This window comes from Leptonotus elevatus, chromosome 12 (assembly GCF_054856555.1).
Source record: "Leptonotus elevatus isolate MCC_2025b chromosome 12, RoL_Lele_1.0, whole genome shotgun sequence".
Taxonomy (NCBI): Eukaryota; Metazoa; Chordata; class Actinopteri; order Syngnathiformes; family Syngnathidae; genus Leptonotus; species Leptonotus elevatus.
This window is the reverse complement of record NC_141250.1, coordinates 11,487,389-11,512,107: the sequence shown is the minus strand read 5'-3', so window position 1 is coordinate 11,512,107 and position 24,719 is coordinate 11,487,389. Positions and strand designations below refer to the sequence as shown.

Genomic DNA, 24,719 nt, shown 5'->3' with positions numbered 1-24,719 from the left:
CAAATATTTATGACCCAATTAATCACTCGGTGTGTCGCCAACTTGACTAAAGAAAAATGTAAAGAAAATGAAGAAAATTAAATAAAAAAGTGATGTCCAAGGTTTTTCCTGTATTTTCCCACCCAAATCATATGTACGGTAATACTAAAATACAAAACACAAATATAGATAATAGATTACGTCTGTTTTCAGCATATTTACTACGATTCAGCCTAATGTACGTTTATCATGAAATGCTAAACGACAGTGAAGGTTGCCACCCCATGTAAATTTCTGGCCTCTGACTAGAAACGGTGAATGCAGCTCAAAGTTCTGAGTTGTGCATGTGTACTCTCTGCAGTTAGGTAAATCAACACAGGAAGCAGATTTGAGGTTTTTGGCTCTTTGTAGCTTTCAAAGGGAACCCATCAGATATCATGTCTCCAGATTGCTGTCTGTTTTACAGAAGTGATGTGGGGTTGCCATGCCAATAACAAACACACGTCTTTCACCTTATTGCAAGCGAATGAGCCATCACAGTGACGCGGAAGGTGTTATTTTAAGCACAAATTACAACATACTGTTTCTTTATCTCTGGTAAGATTCATCACACGCAATTATGCTTCGACTTGCATCGTTTGCTCAATTAACTTGATGTCAGCTTGTGTGCATTGAGCATATTTCTAGGCTCCGTGCCTGCATACAATATGTGCATATTACAGTAGTAGCTTTCTCCTCACAATTGAGGAGGATTCACTCCATAGATTTAAAATAGACGGTCCGTTTTCTACATGCTTCAGTTTACTGATTTTTTTATTTTTTAATGACCTTTATATACAGTATCGCTGGCGTCATTAAAGAAATGGTATGGAATATATAAATAAGTGTGCTTATTTATATATTCATGCTATTCTCTGGAGGCCAGTGCTGCGGTGAGATGTCAGCACACTGTAGCATGTTAAAGTTGAACATGAAACAGGAGGATATGGGTGGCGCTCGTGTCAGAGGGAGAAAAAATATTTTCTTCCTCCACTTGGTTGCAAATCAGATCTTGAGGCACTTTTATCGTATATCTGTATGTCTATTTATTTTCACTACGAGTAGACATAAACCCCAAATTGTCTGCTGTAGTCAAGCCAGTCCTGCACATTTAGCAGCAACATGCTGTTTCTTTATGGACTGGGACAGAACACTTAAAATAATGGATCATTTTAACCTGAAACAGCCTCTCCAGCACATTCATTTTGATGTTAAGCACTTCCTACCTGTGCATTCCCTAAATAGATTTGCACATTGTATATGCTGTAACCCTTTGTTGCGCTCGGAACCATATTTGGTAGTCAAATTGGAAGCCGCATGCCTCACTATAAAGAAGTAGAAACGTGATTTCCCTCTGCTAAACAGAAAACAGGAACACAGGTTATGAAAAAATAAATACCAATACAATGACATAGAAGTATTTTTTTTATAGGGCTGCGGCAGTTGAATATATTTAGAACTGAGTATTCTGTTGATTACTTCATCTATTAATAGATGAAGTGGATAAAAAAAAAAAGAACAAACCCAACACCAATATGCATTTAATGTAGAGGTAGGGCTGGGCGATATGACAAAAAATTGAATCTCTTTTTTTCCCCAGTTATTCAGAACAATTACGTTTTTAATTGATTATAATCTATTAAACCCAACCAACATTTATTTAAAGGTTTCATTTTTTCAAAAATAATTCCTGTGCAAAATGTTGAGACGACAACAATGTTTACATATTCAAAATCAGTTTTAGCATTAACTTAACATTTATAGTTTGTGCTTAAATGCAACAATTAGGAAGTTAGTAGCTATTGCAAATGTGTCTTGTAAACCACCCATCCAGCATTCTGTCACTTGTGCAAAACAACTTACAAAAATATTTGGATGCAACAGAACATAAGAACAGCTTTTAACTCATCAAACCCAAAAGCGTATAAATACGTTTTTAATACTTTGCCCTTCACTCCCCAAAACGTGTTTATACGTCTTTTATGTGTGTGTGTTTTTTTCCTATGCTTGAGCATTGATACAGCTTCTGACATGAAGAGGTGGTTTAAAGCTATGGTAGTTATTACAAAAAACGGCCAGCAGGTGGTAGCATAGTATAAGAGATCATCCAGGGCCATGTTGCAACAAGCTCTTTTTGCCAGTGTTTTCAACAGGTTTATGAATAATTATGAAATTTAGCTATATTCTAATGCTAATTGCTGCAAAACGGAAACAGATACAAATATACTTTTTTTTCCTAATGAAAGAAGAGACTCTTATCTTTCTTTTGGTAGGTTTCGTGTTTTTTATAGCAATAGAACAGAATATTCTGTGGACCTTGCAAAATCAGTCCAAATCCAGTAAAACAGCCGGGAGCGAAGGGAGTTGCTTCAGGGAAAATCGCTGCGAGTGAACAATCCAGAAGACAAAACTCGATTTAGCAAATTTTCAACGATTCAATTTTTAAAATGACGATGTATCAAATTTATTCAATTTATTGGCTAGCCCTATGTGGAGGTATTATTGTTATCCACTTGGGGTTACCATCTTCACATTCTGCACTGTACTAGCTGCGACTTTTGAGTGTGTGAGTCAGCGAGTGTGAGTAGAATTGGCTGTTGTTAGATCAGGTTAGTTCTTGTCCTGTGCAGTGTGGACCAGTGAATGAAAGTGCACCGGCACCTGTCTATCCTTTGCGGAGGCAGTGCAATACATTATAACTAGTGGTGCTAGGCTATGTTAAATTAGCTAATGATGTTTGTTTGCGCTCGTTTTGCTTTGTAGTAGATCTGCTTTGTAGTGGCTCTAACATTAGGACAAATTAGAGTCTAAATTGTCCATATGTGTGAGTCTTAATGGTTGTTTGTCTATATGTGCCCTGACTGGTAACCAATCCAGGGTGTACCCTACCTCTTGCTCACTCAGCCAGGATGTGTCAGTCAGTCTAAGTAGTCTGATGGAAGTCCTATCTATTGAAGCCTATTGTAGTTTAGGATTGCACTGTTTTCTTTCATGCTTGTTCATCCCTCTCTTTACACCATCATCCTATTGAGCCCTAGTCTTAGTTTGTGTCAGCTCCGTTATTTAGTTCTCTCATATATTGTGAATCTTATCCATATGGCCCATTCATTTTCCCCAACTCTGATTAAATTGTTTTTATTTTCTTGCAGTTATCGCCGACTCGCTGGCAGTATCAGCTCCAGCCCAGACTCTGTCCAAGGTGGAAGGCGATACACTACAGATGACCTGTGAAGTTACCCGGACCACAATGCAACACACTCACCTGTCAGTGGGCTGGTACCTCAAAGCGCCCGATGACGTATCCGCCCCGCCTCAGGAGCTGCTCACCCTGTCGAAGGACTTTGTCCTGCGCTCCGGGGGTCCGTACCGCCAGAGGATGGCAGCGGGGGACCTGCGACTGGACAAAACCAGCGCCACATCCTACCGGCTGACCATCCACAAGCTACAGCCGGTGGACCAGGGCCTGCTCTACTGCCAGGCTGCGGAGTGGATCCAGGATGCCGACGGTTCTTGGTTTGCCATGACCCGCAAACAAAGCGACAAGACCCCGCTCCGCATTCAGCCCACCGGTGAGTGAAGTAAAGGATGCAGCTTTGATTGCAAAGAGTCAAGAAGCAGATGTACATCGCACATGCGGGCCGGCTTCCTCTGATTGCTGATCAGTCTCTCACACTCAGCTCATTAACTCACAAAAAAGGGCTTATTCAACCTCCACAGACCTCCCACTGATGCATTTGTGTCGCTTTGGTGAGCAACATTAAACGCATAGTCAATGATAGTGTAAATGGCTGTAAACGGTGCGAGTGTGCACAGCAGGTGTCTACAGTGTATACGGTCTCCCCACTGTCAGAAGTAGCGGTGGGAGCCCTTTTGTGTACCTTAAGGTACAATCTGAAAGGCACTAAGGGCTAATTAATGTCAGAAAAGTTATAGTACTGGTATCAAAAATGTATTTCAAACCCAAACTATTGAGTTTTCCTCTTCAATATGGACCAGACAATCAACTATCAAAATGTTTGCTTCATTCAGAGAAGAAGTGTATCACACGATACAATGTTGTAACAAAAAAATTGTTCTAATCTAGTGAAACAAGAATGTCTACTCTTTCTTTTGTGGGAACCTAGACCAGTTGAGATAATCACTCCAACTTACTTCTTTAGCTAGGAAATCTTTAGCTAGGCAGCATCTTGTAGCAACACATAAAATATTTTAAAGGGGAAGTTAACCCAATAATATGTTCTATGCAGCCCCACTAGTCTAAATACGGTATTTTGTTTAATATTACATTAGTGGAATATGAGTTAAGCAGCAAAATCCAGCAGTTTTTATTAATATCATTAATATACCATTTTGCCACTTTCTGACGAGTGATCACAGCTCAGCTTCAGGGTCGTTGCCTGATCCTGAACAACTGTGATGTCATCTTAAGTCGACAGCAATGGGCAAAATAGCTGCCCCCTGAGATGGATAAAAACGGCTGGATTTTGCTGCATAACTCATATTCCACAAATGTAATATTAATCACAATGTCATGTTTAAACCAGTGAGGTCACATACAACGTATTCTTGTCAAGAAATATTTAAAGTTGGCTTCCCCTTTAAGTGGTGCATTTGTGAACAGCAAGCCACAACTAGGCAGGGGTTGCTTCCAGTTCGGGAAACCATTGCAAAACTCTTGCTTGCGGGCACACCAGTCATTGTTCTTCTTGAGTGCATTAGCGTGAGGAACTGTGCCGGCCGTCGGCAACTCTGAGTCCGGTTGGTCGATTGTCTAATGGAGATGACAAAGAGGGGGGTGGAGGAGGAGGCAGAAAGGAAGGAGGTAGGACATCAGGTCAAGTAACATGATGGCGTGGCTGTCTGCTAAATATGCCTCACGATAATTATCTCATAAGAAGTCAACCCCCGTGCTTGATGGATCAGACACAAAGACAGCTTTATGGCTCGTGACCGCACTTCCCACCCGACTCGACCTCCTCACCCTATCACTCGAGCTGTGCCGTCACCCACTCGGAAGAAGTCATTCTTTGTGCGCCTATTGGAAAGGCCCTTACGTCTGGCTGGTAAACAGCGATGACATTAGCGCCATTATCCAGCCTGAACACGGACTTGGGTGTCTCTATAAGTGAGTCCCTTCAAATTAGACTCATTTTTGGCCTTTTCCAATAAAGTATCACATCCGCTGTGGAGCTATATAAGTTGATGGCGCCCCAGATAGCGTTGGCTGGTGGAGACGGGAGAGCGGGAACAGAGATGTAGAGCACATTTGGCAGATGACTCCCTGCTACTTCAGGGAGGAGACAAAAGGCACAAAGAGTTCCCCTCTCTCAACCCTTTGTCACTCTTCGTCTTCCCTGTAATCTATAATAGATGGAGGTGTTGTTGCATGACGGCAAACACAGCAGAGGTGTGCTAATGTTCACACTCAAACTTGATGTGTGTGATTTTTGGATTTCTTTGTGTTTGCTTACCGCCAGGCAAGGGTGAAGCTTGCATAACTTTTTCGGGGGCAAACTCGTATCGTTGGTACGTGTGCATATTTGACAGCTGGAGAGGGAGGATGTTACTGAGAGTAGGGCACAGCACCTCCATTAAGCTCCCATCATAAAAGATGGAGTGGCAGACAGTCCCATCACTAACTAATCAGCCACAGCCAGCATCAAAGAGGCCACCAGCCTTGGACAGAATCTTGTTTTAACTCCCTGTTTTTAAGAACTTTTCTTTTTACCCCCACTATTATTTTTTAAATCAACTTTCTCATACTTTCTTCTTTGGTCCACTTTAGACTTTTAAACTTCTTTCTTTTAGGTTTCCTGTTTGTCTTGGTTTTGACGTTAGCGCATCTGCCTCACAGTTGAGAGGTTCTGGGTTCGAATTTCAGTTTGAACCATTCAGTGTAAAGTTAACATTTTCTCCCAGGACTCCAGCTTCCGCCCACATTCCAAAAAGCTGCATGTTTGTTCAACTGAGCACTCCAAATTATCAATGGGTGTGATTGCTAGTGCCAATGCTTGTTTTTCTATAGGTACCCTGTGATTGACCGTTGACTAGTCCAGGGTATTCCCAGCCTCTCACGCAATAGTCAGCTGGGATCCACTCCATTTTATCTGCAACCTTAATGAGGAGAAGGGCTATAGAGAATGGATAGACAAATTTGCTGTTTGTGTCTTGGGCAGCACAGTGGTGTAGCATTTAGCGTATTCTGACACTTTTCCATTATAAGTTCCAGAGTGGCCTGGCCTCGCTCTACCTTTCCATTACAACAGGCCCAATCGAAAGTGGGAGGGCGATTTAAAGTGTGGACTCGCTATCTGAGGCTCCCGATACAAAATGTTGCACTGCATCAGTTTTTTAAAGCCATGAAAGCGAGTGTCATTCAAGGAAGACAGAGGTTGCTACAGAAAGAGGATGTGGGTGAAAATAAAGAGGGAAGTCTGAATGTATTGTATAATAAATGGAAGTGTGCAGTGGAGTTCTGCCGCATCGCTTATAGAAAGTGAAATAAATTCCTACATCTGTTGGCCTATCAAATGAGAAGTTTAGTTAGTGCAGTCAAGCCAGTCTTGCATTAGAACACTATCAAGCATGGACAAAATGGCACAAAGAATATTTTTAATTTCTTACTATTTGACATGAACACATTCTATCTATGTTTTCGATCTTTTTTGTTCCCAAGATGTTAGAATTTGTATCATTTGACAGGAGAGGGATGTTTGCATGTAAATATTACAGATTATAGTGGGAATGTCATCAATTAGCTGATATTTATCTTAAATAAATAGAGGGAATTGCAGCCAAGGTGCTCTTGAGCAAGGCACTGTTCCCCATATGCAGAAAACATGGATGTTAAATTATCCATCGGTGAGAAAGGTTGCTTGTCTATCCAGCATGTGCCATGGGATTGACTGGTGGTCAGTCGAGGGTGTAGATGGCCTCTCAACTCTTAAGTGCTACATAAAAAATGGATGGATAGATGGATTGCTGTTTGTGCTTTTGGCCCCAACGTAGCTTAGAGCAAGATGCAACCCCCCCTCCACGGATGGGGACATTTGAAAGGGCTTTTCCGCTGGCAAAAGCCGGTTTCCAGGTACTATTTCAATGTGTGTTCCAAGCATGTCGAGCCAATACCCTTCATGTGAAAGCTCGATGAATTTTTTATTAGCTGCCGCTGTCCATTCATTGATCGATTGTATTCGGTAAAGCCGCATCACTGTAACATTTGTGGACGCATGGCTGAAAATGGGAAAACATAAACCCTGTCGCTGTTGTTGGCTTTCCTCCATAGTCATTATAACAAATGTAAAGGAAATTCTGAAAGTATGAAGTACCACAATCTGCCCCCCCCCCCCACCCCAAACTTGGCCATTGCCACCCGCCTCCACAACACATTACATCTCAAAAAATGTCCTTTGCGTGTTTTGCTGGTTATAAACTTGGCATTTTGCTTCAGATTTTTTTCTTACACCATATTTTCGAATGCAGTACGTACAGCGAAAGAGCATTGAATTATATTTTCTTACATTTGTTGACTTGATCTAAACTATGGGGGATTTGAAATGTCACTTCTATTAGATTTTATTAATGACATAAATCCAAACTTGATTGTTCTCATCAGGAAGGCAGAACACAAAGTGCCAAGATGAATAGTGAGCCGTCATCATTCCTTAGTTGTCGTATCAGTATACATCATCCCCTCTTGATTAGTGTCTACACAAAAGATTTGGGTCCGATGAGAGGGGCTCTGACATCGTAATATATGCAGATGATTACTGTTATTTATTCACGTTCAACAATCAATCTGCAAGTGACGTGATTTCATGGCGGCTCAGTTTGCAGCACATCACACGTTAGATTTGTTATATCACTTATTGCATAAGAACAGTATTCTTACTAGGGATATGACTAATGATATATTTATTGAACTTTAAGAATTACAATTACATGAGTTTTCTGCATTGTCTCTGGCTTCCTCTCACATTCAAAAAGCAGGCATATTAGTTTAAATGAACACAGTTGGGTCAAAAATAACCCAAATTGGGTCTGAGTTTTGAGTTATTACAATTATTACCTGCAAAGCCACACCATTATATGATTCATTTTGTGACTTATTTATTAGACCCAACTTTTGGGGTTAATTGAATAACCTGATTCAATTGGGTCAAAAGTTAACCGACCCAACTTTTTATTTAACCCCAAACGTTTGGGTCAAATTAAATTACTAACCCACAAAGTAACCCATTTTTGGGGTTGTCTTATGGGTAATTCATTTGACCTAACATCTTTAATTAATTTGACTTAACCCAACTGAATCTATTTAACCCAAAAAGTTGAGTTATTTAACCCAAGAAGTTGGGTCAAATCAAATGAATAAACCACAAAGTAGCCCTATTTTTTGGGTTATTCATCTGACCCAACATTTCAGCTTAACTGAATAAACCAAGAAAAGTTGGGTTGGTCCCTTTTTTGACACAATTTGACTCAACTGTTTTTAGAGTGAAGACTCAAATTTGTCCATAGGTGGGAATGTAAGAGTAAATGGTGTTTGCCTATGAATGACCAGTCAAGGGTGTAACCTGCCCTTTCGGCCAAAGTCAGCAGGGGTAGATTTCAGCTCACCCATAGCCCTAATGAGGTTATAGCATTATCGAAAATGTTTGGCCTCACACTGGTGAGCGTTACCCATCTTAATCAATTAAAAAAAATAAAAATTAAAGAGCCGTCTTTAGTCTTAGTTATCACTTAACAGTGATAAACCCTACATTATGAGAAATAAGAACTTACTTTTTAGGATAAAAAAAAATGTCTGAAGAAAATCCTGGCAGGAAACCCTGAAATGCCCTTGCACAGATGCAGCCTGTAAGTAATATCTTGGCTGACAAAGAACAACCACATTTTTGCCTTGGTTCGAGATAGTGAAGTTATAGATGAGTACAAATAATGATGTTATTTATTTATATGTCATTACATTTTAAGTATTTGTGTGAAAAAACACTTCTATTTCATAATTAAAAAACAACCAAATGAAAAAGCAGCAAGTATGGCAGTAACTTATGTCAATGTGCAAACTAGTATTTCGGACCGTTTGTTGCCATCGTAAACCGAGTACCCCGGTAATCAATTACTTGTTCTTTTTCCCTTAGTATATCAAAGAAACCTAGTCAAATGCCTAGCCCTAGTATGACAATACAATGGATGGACATTAATTAAGAAGGACTCAAAAGTCCACCCATGAGGGCTTTGTCCATATTCCCAAAAACTGTTCAAAGCCTCTAGCTAAAGAATGGAGACTCAATATTGTCAAACACTGGAAGACTGTGCTCTCCACAGTTTTGGGTGCAGAGGCTGAATACTAAAGTGAGGAGGATAGAATATTAAGGGGATTCTTGGGGCACAAGATGACACTAAAATTGTGTCAGTTGCAACCACAGAGAAGATGCCGAGAGAATAGAAAAGAGGAAAGGTTGAGGTCACGCTGTGCGGCGTTGGGATAAAAAAAACACACAAAAAACGCTGATTTGTCAGAGTGCTCCGCTCGCCCTCCCCTCCTTTTCGCTTTCACCTCAGCAATAAAAAATAAACCTAATTAGAATTCTCGCTTGCAGTGTGACAGGGAGTCAAGCGCTCTCTTCCTCCTCCTCTTCTTCCTTCTGCTCACACACAGCAAAGTTGGTGGTGCTCACTCCGCTTCCACTTACCCAAATTACGCTTCACTTTCTCTGCGTGTGATTGTGGGAGTGTGTGTGGGGGCAAGGGTTTATTTGCTGTATTAATTTGCAGATGATGAGCGCGCTAGGCTACGTGTCGGAAACGGCTGCTTTGCCTCTCAGTGTTGGCGGTAGCCTCGAGCTGTAATTACGACGACGAACGGCGAACGCGGTTCCTGACAAACACTCTGGTGTGGAAATGTTCGAAGCCTTCCTGTCGGTATGCTGTTGCGATGCAGGGGAGCACACAGACGAGAGGCAGGGGGGTTAATAGCGACATGTAGCAAGCCATTATGTATTGCATATAATACTATATGGAGCAGAGTATTGGGACATACTTCAAAATAATAATAGGTAGAACTAATTGCCATGACAAGACATTTGGTGTAGGGAAGAAGAGCACAAAACAAGGTCAATAAAAGCGTGCTTGGATGAGTTAAGTGTAAAATCACTGGGCTGGAAACACTTTGGATATTGTTTTAATGCTTAGTGCATAATAGAGTGAAAGGTGCATTGATAAAATGAGCAAAACAAATGTGCCATAAATAGCATATAATCACATAAATACAAACATACGAAAAAATGTAGTTTTTTTTTTTAAATGTCCGACGTTTGTCCTCTCTTAATCCAATTCACGTAATTATAAATCAGATTATTTTGAGCAGCTCCCATCAACCAATCAGAAAAATGCCAATGTCACTCTGAGCCTATCAACGTGCTTAGTGTTCAATCTAAAATCTGATTGGTTAAAAATAAAGAAACCTTCATTAATACGATGTGTGTGTGTGTGTGTGTGATGAGTCACCACAGGGAATTCTGAAGACCATTGGCAAATTATTATGACGAGTACAAACTTCACAGCCCAGACACATACTTTGAAATAAAAAAAATAGACAGTTAGAATTAAATAAATACAGTTCATCTAAGTTGTAAATATAGGTCAGTGCTTCTTATCGTGTTGGGCCAGCAGACTGCATGGCATTGATATACTGGGATAAAACACACAAGACAACCCAGCAGTAAGAAACTTGTTAAGCATCAACACTGGACAACACAAAAGCAAACAGCATGAATAATACAAATATTAAATGTTACATACCATTCACTTGCGTGGGCGATCATTTGAATGCATTACTCCACTGCGTGGTTGACAGACACCACCTCTAGTGTAGCACATTTAGGATTTAATGGTCTCTGCTTTTGCTGTAGTTTAGATTCACAGCGGGTGTTTTTAATGTGTTTATTTATGTTGCTTGGGCAGACGTGGGGTGTGTATAGGTCACCAATTGGTGAATTTAAATCATGTCAAGCTTACATTGACTTGCATCAGATCAGCATCGGCAAATTTCCGGGAGGGATAGACCACAAATCTGAAGGCCGATAAAGCTCGCATTTCACTGAGCGGTGAATGCTTGCAAACGTAGCGAAATTTAGGATTTTCATCTGGAAATATAAGATGTTCAGTTTTTACTTGTCGCAAAGAAATGTCGAACATATTCAGACATTTTTTTTACTGTCTGCGAAGATCTTTTGAAACCTTTATGAACCATGACAAAATCCCCAAATTACCAACATTCGCATACATTTGTCGCTCAGTGAGATACAGGAAACTTTTCATTTATGGATTTATTTAAATTTCCAATTAATTAAAAAATATATATATGCTGTCACTGGGAACTCCCTGCACTTCTTATTAAAATAAAATAACAGGAAATTGTGTTGAAATGTTTGAAAACTTTATTTGCAGTTGAAAACTTTAGGGAACAATTTACTTGCTTAGTTTTTAATTTAGCTTAACACATGCTGATGACTCAGAATTTTTAAACAAAACTGTCAATTCTTTATAAGTGTAAAATTATAATAATAATATAGAATAATATTCTCTTTTTTACTGCAAATGAATATCGGCTTGAAATATCAGTTATTGGTCTCCTTGACTACTAATAATCGTTATCGATTATTATCGATTGAAAAAAATATATTGGTCTATCACTAATTTCCAGTGCGTATTTTATTTTATTTTTTTTAAGCTATTTGTAGTCCATCTCGGTCCCTATCCCTCGCTTTATGGCTAACATCGATTTTCTGTTTCTTCTTCAGATCGTGACTTCAGCATCCAGGTGAGCACGGAGCGACGGTCCTTCACGGCCGGTGAGCCGCTGGAGCTCCGCTGCACCATTGAGGCGCAGAACGTCCCCGAGCGATTTTTCTCGGTGTCGTGGGTCTTCAGCAGCTCACCGGTGGCCGTGGTGGGCCCCGGCGCCGTGCCCGTCCTGGGCCAGGACTACGTGGCCCGCGAAGCTGCCGGCCACATGACGGTGCGCAAAGAGAGCCCCAACGTGCACCTGCTCAAGCTGCAGCGCCTACGCCCCGACGACGCCGGCAAATACATCTGCCGCGTGACGGAGCGGGAAAAGACACCCACGGGAGACTTCATCGACCGCAGCAAGCGCTCCCGCAACGTTCAGATCACAGTGCAGCCACTCCGTGAGTAATAATCCGGTCGCGAGGCCACTGGCTTAGTTGTTCTGTCCTTACTTGTCAATTACACTAAGAATCATGAGCTATTCATAAGAGCAGTTTTAGTGGTATTGAATGTCCCCACCTCTCTCCTTGTGCCATGACAGATAGCCTCTATTGTTATCTGTGAGTAAGTAGAGATCAGATAATGCTCCTCTTATTCCTAATGTATTTTCCCTTTGAGTGGATTGCTAAAGAATTGTAATGTAGAATTATGGGTCCTTCCCATAAAGAGTGGTGGGGGAGGGGGGGGGGGGATACACCAGGATAATGGAGAGCTGCAGAGTCTAGACTTACAGAGGTTGAACTAACAGCCATGAAATAAGACTACAAAGAAATAAAAGACCCAAAGAAAGACGCATCACTTCTGTGCCCGCCGAGAGGTTCCCCAGGCCGGATGATGAGCTGTCCTTTTCGGATGCATGACTGGGTCAGTCAGGCTTACAGCTGATCAATGCAAATTTACTTTCTGCCATACACACAGGCAGGCGGGTCATCTGCTTCATCCTCCCTGTCTGTTTTGACATCGGAGTCTCTCTGGGCTGTGGCAGCGTGTGTAGCCAGCTGCTACCGGCACTTAAATTGTTTTTGTTTTTTTAAATCTGCACCACAAAGTCTCCTCTCAAGCGGCTAACACCAGGCAGCCTAACCTGACCTTTAAACGGGCCTCCTGCTAAATGAGCACAAAAAAATGGCCCCAAGCCAGCGGAAGTCTCCAGGGAAACTCCTTTTATAGTTGAATTTGTTTTTCCGACAAAGACCTTAATGCCTTATAAAGGATGTTTATTTGGTTTGCACAAGTCAAGGAAAACCTGGATGGAGCAAGGCAAGCAGTTAAGGCTGAGGCAGCAGTTTTTATGCTCCAGCTCCCATCTCATGTTCACACACTCGTTTGAAATGGTACTGCACGACTCTAAATCGGCCAACTGGGTGAAAGATGTGATGGGGTCACATTAAGTCAATGCAAAAGCCATGTTTCTAACAAGGTTCAGCTTTCCACGGTTTGTATCATGAAAACACTGCAGGCTAAGCATGGATGATGCTCCATGTGGTATACCATACCAGCACATTTTGCTATTAAATCGAAGAACATAACTAAGCGGTACTGAAAAGTGGGACTGATTGCTCAGATATTTTGTGAATGTTATAAAATGCATAACAAAATTAAACCACACTGTACCTGCAAATGAAGCTAAAGAAAGAAAGGGGAGCTCAAGTTTGAAGATCCACTTGTACAGGAAGCAAGACTTCTAACAGAAGTACAGAGTTCTAGAAAACAACTGAAAATTCCATGTTCATCTCCATGTGCTCTACTGCCACAGTCCATGTGTTTTTGTAGAGTCATCTCAGGTATCAAAGTGTTATAGTGAATATGAAAAAGGATGAACATTTTTTAATAGGTTTGAGTGTGTGATAGAAGAAGCTAAGAGGCTAACGCAATCCATATTCATACATGGTTCTTGTTTATTAGGGAGGAAGAACAGAGTTTGGCTCGAGGGGAAAAAAAACCTTCGGCGACATCACTTTAGTTTTTGGGTTAACTGGAGCTTTGTGATGTTTTTGAAGTGATGAGGTTGTCGTAAAGCGGGAAAAGCAAGCAAGAGAGCCTGGAAGGACGTCTTACCCTCCTCTTCATCTGCCTCTTGTGAGCCAATCCTTCTTAGCTCAGTGAATAAACTACTGCGGGTTCCGAAAAAAATCTAACATCCCCATCCCATACGCAAACCCAGACCCGCTAGGGCTTGCTTGTTTAGCTGTCGCTGTGATGCGCCTCGGGCCAGAAGCGAACCCGCAATGTCAACCTCTCACGTACACAGGCAAACACTTTGCACAGGATGGTCTTATACTCCAGGGAACAGGCGCTGTAATTTGTTTCATTGCCCCTGGGCTCATGTTCTCTTGGATGTGTTAATACTGAATGTGTGATTCCTGTTGTCTTTTGTGGGAAAGGATTTTTAAAAATGAAGGACTTCATTTCATCACTTACTGACCTTTCTAGTGTTTTCTGCTTTGTTTACAGAGAGCAATATCACCGTCTCTTTGTCTAGCAACTCCTCTGAGGTTCTGGAGGGCAACGTGATGCAGTTGACCTGCTTGGTGCAGTCCAGCACAGGCCCTCTGTCTGTTGTCTGGCAGTGGACGGACAAGCAGGGCAACGAAGAAGCCCAGAGGTTGGCCTCTTTGGACAGAGACGGCACCGTTCGGCACAGCGATGCCTACAGGGATCGCTCCAGCTACGGCGAGATACGAGTGGAGAGGTCGCGGGCTGACACCTTCTTGCTCTCCATCTATAATGTCTTGCCCGAGGATGAGGGCCAGTACAGCTGCACTGCAACCGAGTGGTTTCAAAGCGGCACTGAACCGGAACTCAGCTGGGAGCAGATTGGAGAGAAGTCAGACACGAAGACTGTCACCGTCAAGACTGTCGGTGAGTTGTAAGTGTGAACTGCTGGAAGAGGCATGTGGTTGTGCATTGCTGCACAACTGAGGAATGGCAAAGCTTTCCACCAAGTTCAGTTCGAATTTGTGTTTATTTCAAGTATCAAAAGTTGTGAAGAATGCCAAAATAGTTGACTTGTTCCACTCCACTACATGGCAACAAATGTCTATTGATTGGTTCACAGAGACCTGTCAATCATTAACTTTTATGCTTCAAATGCAGTCTTGTCCACGCTAATAAACCTAACGGGCTAGAGCTAGAAAAATCAAGTAAGCAGTGTCAACAGCAGCTTTTATGGAGGCCCATGCAATTTGGTAGACTTTTGTTATTTTATCAGTAGTAGTGTTATTGGAAAGAACAGCTACAGCTGGGTCTACTACAGCCTGTTTAATGCTCAAAGATATGTCATCAAACTGTACCACTTTTTGGCGAACTTCCTGCATATTCAGTTTCAATCATTGTGTTTTTGGTACCTACAAATGTGGAACTAGATACACTGGCTAACAGAGCATATTCGCCCCCTGGGCTGGAATCCTAGGTCAGCTCCAAATTGAAAAAAAAAATGTGTGGCCCAGTTTTCCCCGCTGCTCACAAAAGCTCAGCACTAAGCTAACTTGCCCCAAAAGTAACTGCAATCCTTGCCACTGTGTAAGATAAACTTCTAACAGTAGCACTATAACTAAAGGCAGACGTGGGATAGCGAAGCATGCAACATACCAAGCAAGTAGAGGAAACATCAGAAGATAAAGATGCTAATGCTAATCGCTAAACTAAAGTAAAATGCAGAGTCGCATAAAATGGGATGACTGGCTGGAATCACATTAGGGCAGAGAGCAACCAGCTACGAAAAGCAAATTAGCTTCACAATTAAAAGGTATCTAGCGATAAAATAATACTCTACGCAAGCACACACTTGAAAAACAGAAATTAATCAGTTACAGCTGACATCAGCCATGACGAGGAGCTTATAAGCCAAAAGTATATTAAATATTTATCATATCAGCCATGTTATTTGTGTTTGTTTGCACTATTTTGCACCATAGAGGAGTTTGGGGATTGCTAAGTCTCAAAATGACTCTTGCTATTTACCGGTGTGTATATATTTTTACTCAATTTAGCTTGCTAATAAGGGACTACAGTATAGTTGTATTTGCTAAATGGATTTCATTACATTCTGTAAAAGAAAAATCTGACAAGTTTACATGAAAACGTAGAATTGGAATGAAAAGAAGCCGAGAGAAGAATACATTTATTTTAACAGGAAAATTCTAAATAACCCATTCAAAAGTACTGCCATTATGATTTTATGATTATGAAGAATTTCAATTGAATATGATTTTCAGGCCATATTCCTAAGACCTCAGTTTCTGTTTGAAGCAGTTAAGTCTGACAAAAAATACAGAAAACAATATTTACATATGTTATATTTTTGTATAAAGAAAACGTCAGTTTTCCATATACAATATACTATATGTACTATATATTCTAAATGTAAAAAAAAAATTGCTAAAAATATTTTTACATACACTACAGTATTACAGATAAATTGCATATTTACACAGCTATGACCCCGCGGCCTCGTTAGTCTCTGTACATTACTGGACTAATTCTAATTATGTCACATTTGTAAATGGCACTGTACATAGTGAATAATTGCACTGAAGCTTGATTTTAAGAAAATTATGAATTAAATTACAATTGCAATATCTGTCAGACAATCGCAATTCATTACTTTCCTAAAATTATTTATTATTTTTGTGTGTTTCTGGTCCAGGTTACATTATTCAAGCTGCTATCATAATCCTGGCTATGCGTAGATCAGGGTCCAAATCATGGTGAACCACATGCACGTTTACAAGACTTGATTTGTTGATCAGTAACTCAATCAGAGGTCGCACCGAGTAAGTTCTCAGCGTACAAAGGTTGGTCTGTCAAAACATGCTTGGATGAGTTTGGTCAGCCCAGCGTAAAAACCTCAACCTCATCAAATATCTTGAACGAGAAGAGAGATTGTGAGCTGGGGGTTTTAAAGCCTTATGGACACACTCCAAAGTCTTGTAGAAAGTCTTCCCAGAAGAGTGCAACCTGTTCCAGTAGCTCATTTTCCTCAGTTTTCATTTACTGTATGCGTAATGGTCACGTGTCCCATTACTTATGTCCATAGCCAGTCGAAGAATACTCCATGGTTTATTCATGTTTTGCCTGGGGGTAAAGAACTATTAGGACACATTCTCACACCACCTGCCACACGTCAAGTGTTACGTGCTGCGGTGACAATCATTATGCTCGCGCGCGCGCACACACGCACGCACACACACACACCCACACACAGATTAGCTGGATTTATTAGAATAGAAATTCAGCACCGATGTGTTTCACAGTGTATGGGTCTGCCCTCAGTCAGTGCAGAGTTAAGCAGAACATTTTGAGTACGGGCTGAGAAGATCACTGGAGCGAAACAGTGAGGAGCTGGCAGGTCAAGAGCAGAGGGGCTCAATGCGCGCGCACACACACACACACACACACACACACACACACACAGATTAACTTGCTACAAAGAGGAGATGTCCATTTTTAAGTGGTTATTTGTTAGCTTCAGGCAGAGACGTTAATTTGAGGAACAAGAGGTGTGTTATGCAGATTGGAGCAAACAAGTCAAAAGGTTCCTGTCTCTCTCGGTTTTTCTTGTCTGTGTTTGTAGATGAAAGTTGTGTGTTGTTGTGCAGCGGTCATTTTGTGTTGAACTTTATCTTCTATTTGTTTTGGTCAGAGGGCTTCTCACTCAAAAGTATTATTGAATCCTATCCCTTATGTATAGACCTGTTATTTTTTTTCTGTTTTATTATAAGGCTTGCTGGTTTTGTACACACACACACACACACACAAAAGTAATTTTCTCTGGCGGCGTACTGGGCACAGAATGGGTTCTACTGTGACCTGCCCTTTGAATCGATTGGCAGCCTAATGCTCCAGATATTATATATGGTCACTGTAAGCTAATTGAATTCATAGCCTCCTAATGGACTCCTGCTGCCTGCTAACAAAACCCTGGAGGGCATCCGAGAACGACGTCCTCTGGGAAACATACTCTTTTCATTTGTTTGTCACAGTCAAGACTAGGCTGCATGGCACAGTAGCTCACGTTCTTCTTTCTGATTGGTTTAAAATGTAAGACTGTATTTTTCATAGGAAATGACCTGACTCAAGTTACGTATTTAATTTAGTTTTTCCTTTAAGCTATTTCAAATGTAGTGTATGGTCCATACTCTTCTCAATGTATCATATTTCTTAACCGCTAGACTGTTAACATTACCGTTGATATACAGTTTAGTGCATTCTTAATAAATGATCAATAATGTGATGTACACGTTTACTGTAGCTTTTCATTCTAATGTTACATGAGGAAAATCACCCATTCGAATTTCGCTAACACTAATCGACAAGCAGTTCAGCCCAAATGAGTCCATGGTTCAGAACTTGGTGAAACTTGTTGAATAAATAGCTTTTAGTTTGAAACCAAATAAAGTAAGACATTAATTCAAAAAACATCGCCGGCCTTGGGCAGAATCTTCACATCTAAAAAATTTGCACTTTTTTGGAAAACAAACAAACCGCATGTTTGTTAAACATTTAATATTGCATCGCCAAAAAGATTGGTCAATGATCTGTAGAAATAACAAACATGTTGGGACTGAACAATATAAACGTATAGATTTGTGACAAAAGTAGAAATTTGAAGTAGAAAGAAAACATCTTGTACCTCCAAAAACACCACTTTTGAGGAGACCCCAAAAACAGCATCTTTGCTCAACTATTAACATTATATCATCAAAGAGCGCAAGCTATTTTCAACAATTTCTTATACATTTTCATTGAAATGGTGTCATCCAATATCATTGATACTTTTTTTACAGGCGTATTCAACAATTCAAAATTTCTAATTGATGACATTTCGTAATTTTGAATCGTAAATGTTTATAATATACTTAAATGTCTGTTAAATGTCTTGTAAATTTTATATTCCACAGAAAGAGTGTTAAGAACCCTGCCAAATTTGAATAGTTAAATTACCATGTATATAAAATGAGGCTTCCAAATCAATTGTAAAATGGTGAAATGCAGTTTTACGCTGTATATCAACACAATTGAGTATTTCTTAGTTCTTAGTCTTTGCAAGTTTTTCAGCCATGATCTTCGAATATTTATCATTTATTTAGAAGTAAATCTTGAATCCACTTTACAGGGCCTTTAATTCAAAGTCAAAATTGCTTGATAAATGTGCTGGTTCTTTAACAAAATAAAAATGCTCACATACTCCTATGGTATCCCTGCAATATCATTATGGCAAATGGGCTTTCACTTGTGTCACACTCTCCTCATTCACCTGCTGTTGATGCAGCTTCAGGAGCAGCTGAGTGTTGAGTATTGTGCTTAAAGACACTTCAGCATGATCACAGGGGCTCAGAATAGAACCTTACAACCAGTAGGACACAAGCAGTCTACCGCCTGAGCCATTTCGTGTTGTAGTATTAACCTTTGTAACACAGTATTACAATGTTAAAATAGCAATTTTTTCACTTTGTCAGGCAAGTGTACAAGTAAAACAAAATAAAATAAGACATGACGTTAATAACCAGTAACAATTGGAAGTTAAGTGCTAGTGGCTAATGTCAATGACAGACTGGCGTATTTTTCAACAAAACAAAACACATGGACTAGCCACATTTTATGCTGTGAAATATTTCCCTTTCAGTGAAAAGAGCAGCCCAGGTTTTTGTCAGTGAGAAAATGAAGACCCGCAGGCAGCCTCTGCCGCGGTGGTTAAGTGGACCGAACTGAAGCAAGCCATTGATTACACTCCCCTGAAGGACAATGGAAGGATGGCTGTCAGAGAAAGAGATGCGGGACTGGAGAAAAGCAAGACGAGGGAGAAATCTTAAAATAGTCATATTTCCTCAAAATGTTTAGTTTTTTACTTGGCGCTTCATCATTGACGTTTCACAAACATCACGGCAGACCGTTTGAGGATCTATATCCCACGCCTCCCGCAGGTGTATTTTGACCACAATGTATTGTGATGATAGAACGTTTCTGCCTAATGAGGACAGTTTCCACTTGGCGGCGAGATGGGCGGAGATTGAACACCGGTGCTTAAAAGAAATCTCTCCCTTGTGTTTTCTTTGCATTGCTCTTAATTTTGAGGCACGCTCTCGCTGTGAAAGAATCATACACACACAGATACTGACACGCATGCGGAAATGACGTCTTCTCGTAGATCCGGTGCATGCTGCACTTACCACACTGCTAGAGAAAATGTTGATGGTAGATGAAGTAGTGCTTAAGTCTGTATGAACCCAGTGCACTTATGAAAGACCCTCAAGGAACCCTTTAATCTTGGCTCATGAGTTTCTCCATGTTTGTGTGGATTTTTTCCAGGTGGATTTTCTCCAGGTACCTAGCTAACACCCATAATCCAAAAACACACTAAGTGTGAATGCTAATGAATGTCCATATTTGCCCTGTAATTGGCTTATGACCATTTCAGGGCGTATCCCGCATCTCGCTCAAAGTCAGCTGAGATCAGGAAAAGTGCAATAGGAATGGTTTGGGTGGGTGTGATTTATATTTCCATCGCTATTCTCTTTTATAGATTCTTCTTTGATTCTTAACTAATCGACAACTAATCGATTATCAGTTTAATAAATTATATTTGATAATTAAGCCTGCATGGTGGATGACTGGTGGTTAGCATGTTTGCCTCCCAGTGCAGAGGACGTGAGATCGAGTCTGGGCTTCAGCCTTCCTGGGTGTTGTTCTCCCCGTGCCTGCGTGGGTTTTTCCAAGTACTCCGGTAATTCCTCCCACATTCCAAAGACATGCATGGCAGATTAATTGAACACTCTAAATTGTCCATAGGTATGATTATGGGTGTGAATGGTTGTTTGTCTGTGTATGCCCTGGATTGGCTGGCAACCAGTTCAGGGTGTACCCCACTTACTGCCCGAATCCAGCTGGGATTGGCTCCAGCACCCCGCGACCCTTGTGAGGAATAAGCGGTGAAGAAGATGGATGGATGGATGGATGGATGGATAATTGAATAATCATTTATAGACCTAAAATTCCCAGAATTTCAGCCTCTCAATAGTGACTATTCTCAGATTTCTTTCGTCATCTATGAAAGCAGACCAATTATCGTCATCTTGAATAGACATTTACAAATAACTATAAATAAAATTAATTAAAAAAAACAACTACTAATAATATTTTATCCTATTTTCTTACATTTTAACTAAGTCTGTTGACAACAAAATGTTCTGTTTTTTAATAAAGGTAATTTTGTATTTTAAAACATGTCCTGAACATGTCCTTATTTTAGGGGATTGGTGATTGACTGATCCCTTAAAATACAACCGATTTTGTTCACCAATCTCAACTCCCGGCTCAGAGGTCTGAAAAAATCTGCCACTGTCCTCTTCTGCTGTGAGAAGACTTATAGGCAGGTTTTATTTGAGGAACTACTTCATTGACAGTTTATTGTTTCATAAGTATTGTTCAGACTTTTTAAACATGGGCATGTGGCTAAAAAGTGAAGTGTGGCGAGTCTGTGTTGCTGACATATATGACTAGTCAATGAATGGGGAAATCATTGCCAACAGCCTCTCAATTATCTACGCCCCTTTCCAGTATATGCATATTAGAATATACTTACAACAGTCAGGGCAATCCACTTCTTTGACCATCACATTCATCGTGGTGTTTATGGTTCAAGTATGTGTGATTGTGTTTGTAATCATCATTCTATCTTCTGTTCTCTCACCACTAGAATCCTCCTTCATGGTCTCTGCTTCATCACGGACACCATCTGTAACCTACGGCGAATCCTTTGACCTCCTGTGCTTGGTCAAGCCCCGCCACAACCCTCGCGTCCCCACCTCGGTCACCTGGCGCTTCATGCCGGCTGGCACTGAGGCCTCCGATAAAGGCGAGGGCGAGTTCAAGGAATTGGTGACTTTCACCCGGGAGGGCACGCTGCAGTGGGGAGAGCAGCTGCTCGGTCTGGGCACCCGCACCACCGTGGACCGCTCGCACTCCAACACCAACTTCCGTCTGTCCGTCACGCGGGCGGGGCGCCACGAAGCCGGCAAGTACCAGTGCACTGCTGTTCTCTGGAGGAAAAACTTCGACAACAGCTGGAGCCGAGTGGCCAACCGCACTTCCAACCTGCTGGGAATCAGCGTCTTCCAACCAGGTAAAATGCTGCATAGATTCCTGTCACCCTGATTGGAGAACACATCACAACAGAGAGCGAGCTGCAGAGCTGAGAGGATGTCCGCTTTCTCTATTCTCTAATTGCTCTTGGTCTCTAGCTTAGCAACTAATTGGAGTGTGTGTGTGCAGACGCGTGCATTTTCTGCTCGCGTCAGGGTGGGGTCTCCTAATGGAGCTCGGCGAATGGATCGCTAAAGATCCCACAGGAAGAAAGAACAAAGTGGAAAGAAGGCAGGAAGACGGGAAGCGAGGAACCGAGACGGTCGGGTCAGAGTGGGAAAGTGTGATAAAGAGAGCGAGCCTTCTCTCCTTGAACTTGTGTTTTTCTCAGCGGAGACATTAAACTGTCCACGCTACCTGCACTGGACCTCTGTGCCAAACACACACACTCCCAATTAGTGGCTTAAAGTCAAACAACAAATTGGCACATAGATACACACCGGCCCAATTTAACACAGGCTTGTATGGCTCAACAGCACAATACATAATTCATAATGCGGGTAAGGGAAAAAGGCCCTGTGGTACCTGAAGACCCAATTTGGTGGGAGAATGAATGAGTCATGTGTGTCAGTCTTGCTGTATGTATTATGATCAGTAATCATCTGCAAGGCAAATTGGTGGCAGGTATTGCAATGTGTTCTTGCCAGAAAATGGAAACGTGAATGAAATTGCACCAAAAAAAAGCCACTCTATTTTGTTGAAGATTATCCAGCATGTCCTGTCACAAGATCAGCTCACATAAAACACTACATTTTGCCACAATCACAAAGCAATTGAGACAATCGAAGTGCATAACAACCCGTCCATTTTCAGGCAGAAGTGGTACCCAACCAACAAGCCATTTAGTATCAGGCCGCACGGATATATATTTGTAATTAGTATAAATATTATAAATAAACATAATTTAAATCGACCGAGAGAGATTTTTTTTATCTCAAAAAAACTCCAAAGGGCGGTCACTTGTATCTCAAGATGGCACTCTAGCATTTTCAAGTAGAGGCACTAACAGGTAAAAAAAATAATAATAATAATAAAAAAAAAGGCAATTATTGTTACATTTAGTACGAAACTCTACTAAGGCAAGCTAAACTCCCATAGCGACAGGATATAAATATTGGGTCAAGTATAATTTCAATTTCAGTAATTTGTATGATTAAGACATGTTATTTTTAACACTCATACTAGAATAGTAATGCCTCCCTCTCAAGCACATGCACAAAATTTCGTACGGTGTTCGTTAAGCCCAAAACAGTATTACACGCATGAAACCAATTCACAATTGAAGAAAACCAAATGGAAACAATTGGATTGGAACAAATTAACAACTTTATTACATTTACATTTTCAGGACACAAATGAACAAAGGTAAACTATTTCCAACTGACCCAACATATAAGGTCGTATCTGACTGCGCAGCGAAGGCTTGCAAGGGTGTGTGCACGTAGCGCGTAGTGTTTTTCCAGCAGGATTCGTTTAAGGTCGCAAACCGTCACAGACGTTCGCCAGACATTCGTCAACAGTTTATTGGCTGTAAACAGTTGTTAAAATTTTTGGGGTGACAACATAAACCATTAAAACTGTTGGTGAGTGTCTTTGTGACGGTTTGTGACATTGAATGAGCGCTCACGAACAAAACATTCTCTGTTTGCACACCTCGCAAGTCTTCGCCACTCAAGTGAGATACGGACTTTAGTTCCCAACTTTTCGAGTTGTTGTTCATGAAGAACATGGTGATGTTTCGTCCATTAACACTTCTCAAAATGTCGTGCTCGTATTAACATATTCTGTCAAGCCACACTTTCATGTTTGTATTGCCTTTTGTGAATTTGTTTTCTGAAATGTAAATTCGTTTGATGAAATGGTAAAGTGTTTCTGAGTTTGTGACTTTGTTTTGCCACAACACTCTAAACAAACATGGTGTGCTTGCTGCGACAAGCTAAGTAAGCTAAGTCAACATGCAGCTTTGCCGGACTCCCAGTGCGATATTTTCAGGATTTTTGGTGTTAGTGCAAAATATTTGCATACCACTTATGACAAAGTGTCGCACCACTTCACAGTAATTGGTTGTGCTTATAGTTATGGGTGATATACTAAAAAGTATGGCACTAGCTTAAACATACCGGTACCTAATATGGAGCCTAATGACACCCAATAATTGTAAGTTGTTTATAAACTCTTACTGTTCAAAAAAAAATAACTACATACAAGCATTCGCATCATTTTCACTTACTTGTACAACATTTATAAATATTTTTTAAGTTGATAGATTCTTTAGGTGCTGAAAAGTCTAGAGTGCATCCTCTGTCCCGTCTTTTGAGGTGACAAACATCATGCAAAGAACTAGTGAGAATACGCCATCACGCAACACAAGTAGGCACACTCTTACCACTATGGACTAAAATGTTACATACCTACATATATTTACTGTATTTATGACTTTACTAATGCGTTAGTCGGTGAGCAAATTTGGGTTACAGCACTGCCATGAGGAGCCCCTTCACATTCCATCTTGTGGTTTTAAAGTTAGACAATGAGCATGCACGAATGTGTAATGTTATGATTTGCTTGTGTCCTTTAGCGTGCCTGCAGGCAACATTTGTACTAACAAAGAAAGACTTGCTGATCAATAAGTCTTTCACAGTGAGACGGGGAAATGTAGTCACATGAACAGACTTGACCGTCTCTCATTGCGCAGTATCGATCCTCATACACAAACACAGAAATAAGGAGGCGCGCACACTCACATGCCGGAGCACGACATTGTGAGA

At 40.9% G+C, this 24,719-nt stretch overlaps 1 protein-coding gene across 1 annotated transcript in view; it reads left to right on the top strand.

Annotated features, from left to right (window-relative positions):
- Positions 1-24,719, top strand: part of igsf3 (immunoglobulin superfamily, member 3) — a 106,168-nt gene that overhangs the window by 53,215 nt on the left and 28,234 nt on the right. The window contains exons 3-6 of the mRNA XM_086091731.1: positions 3,168-3,587; positions 11,823-12,209; positions 14,263-14,670; positions 21,506-21,931. Coding sequence (XP_085947857.1) covers positions 3,168-3,587; positions 11,823-12,209; positions 14,263-14,670; positions 21,506-21,931 — 1,641 coding nt within the window. The remainder of the gene's footprint in view (positions 1-3,167; positions 3,588-11,822; positions 12,210-14,262; positions 14,671-21,505; positions 21,932-24,719) is intronic.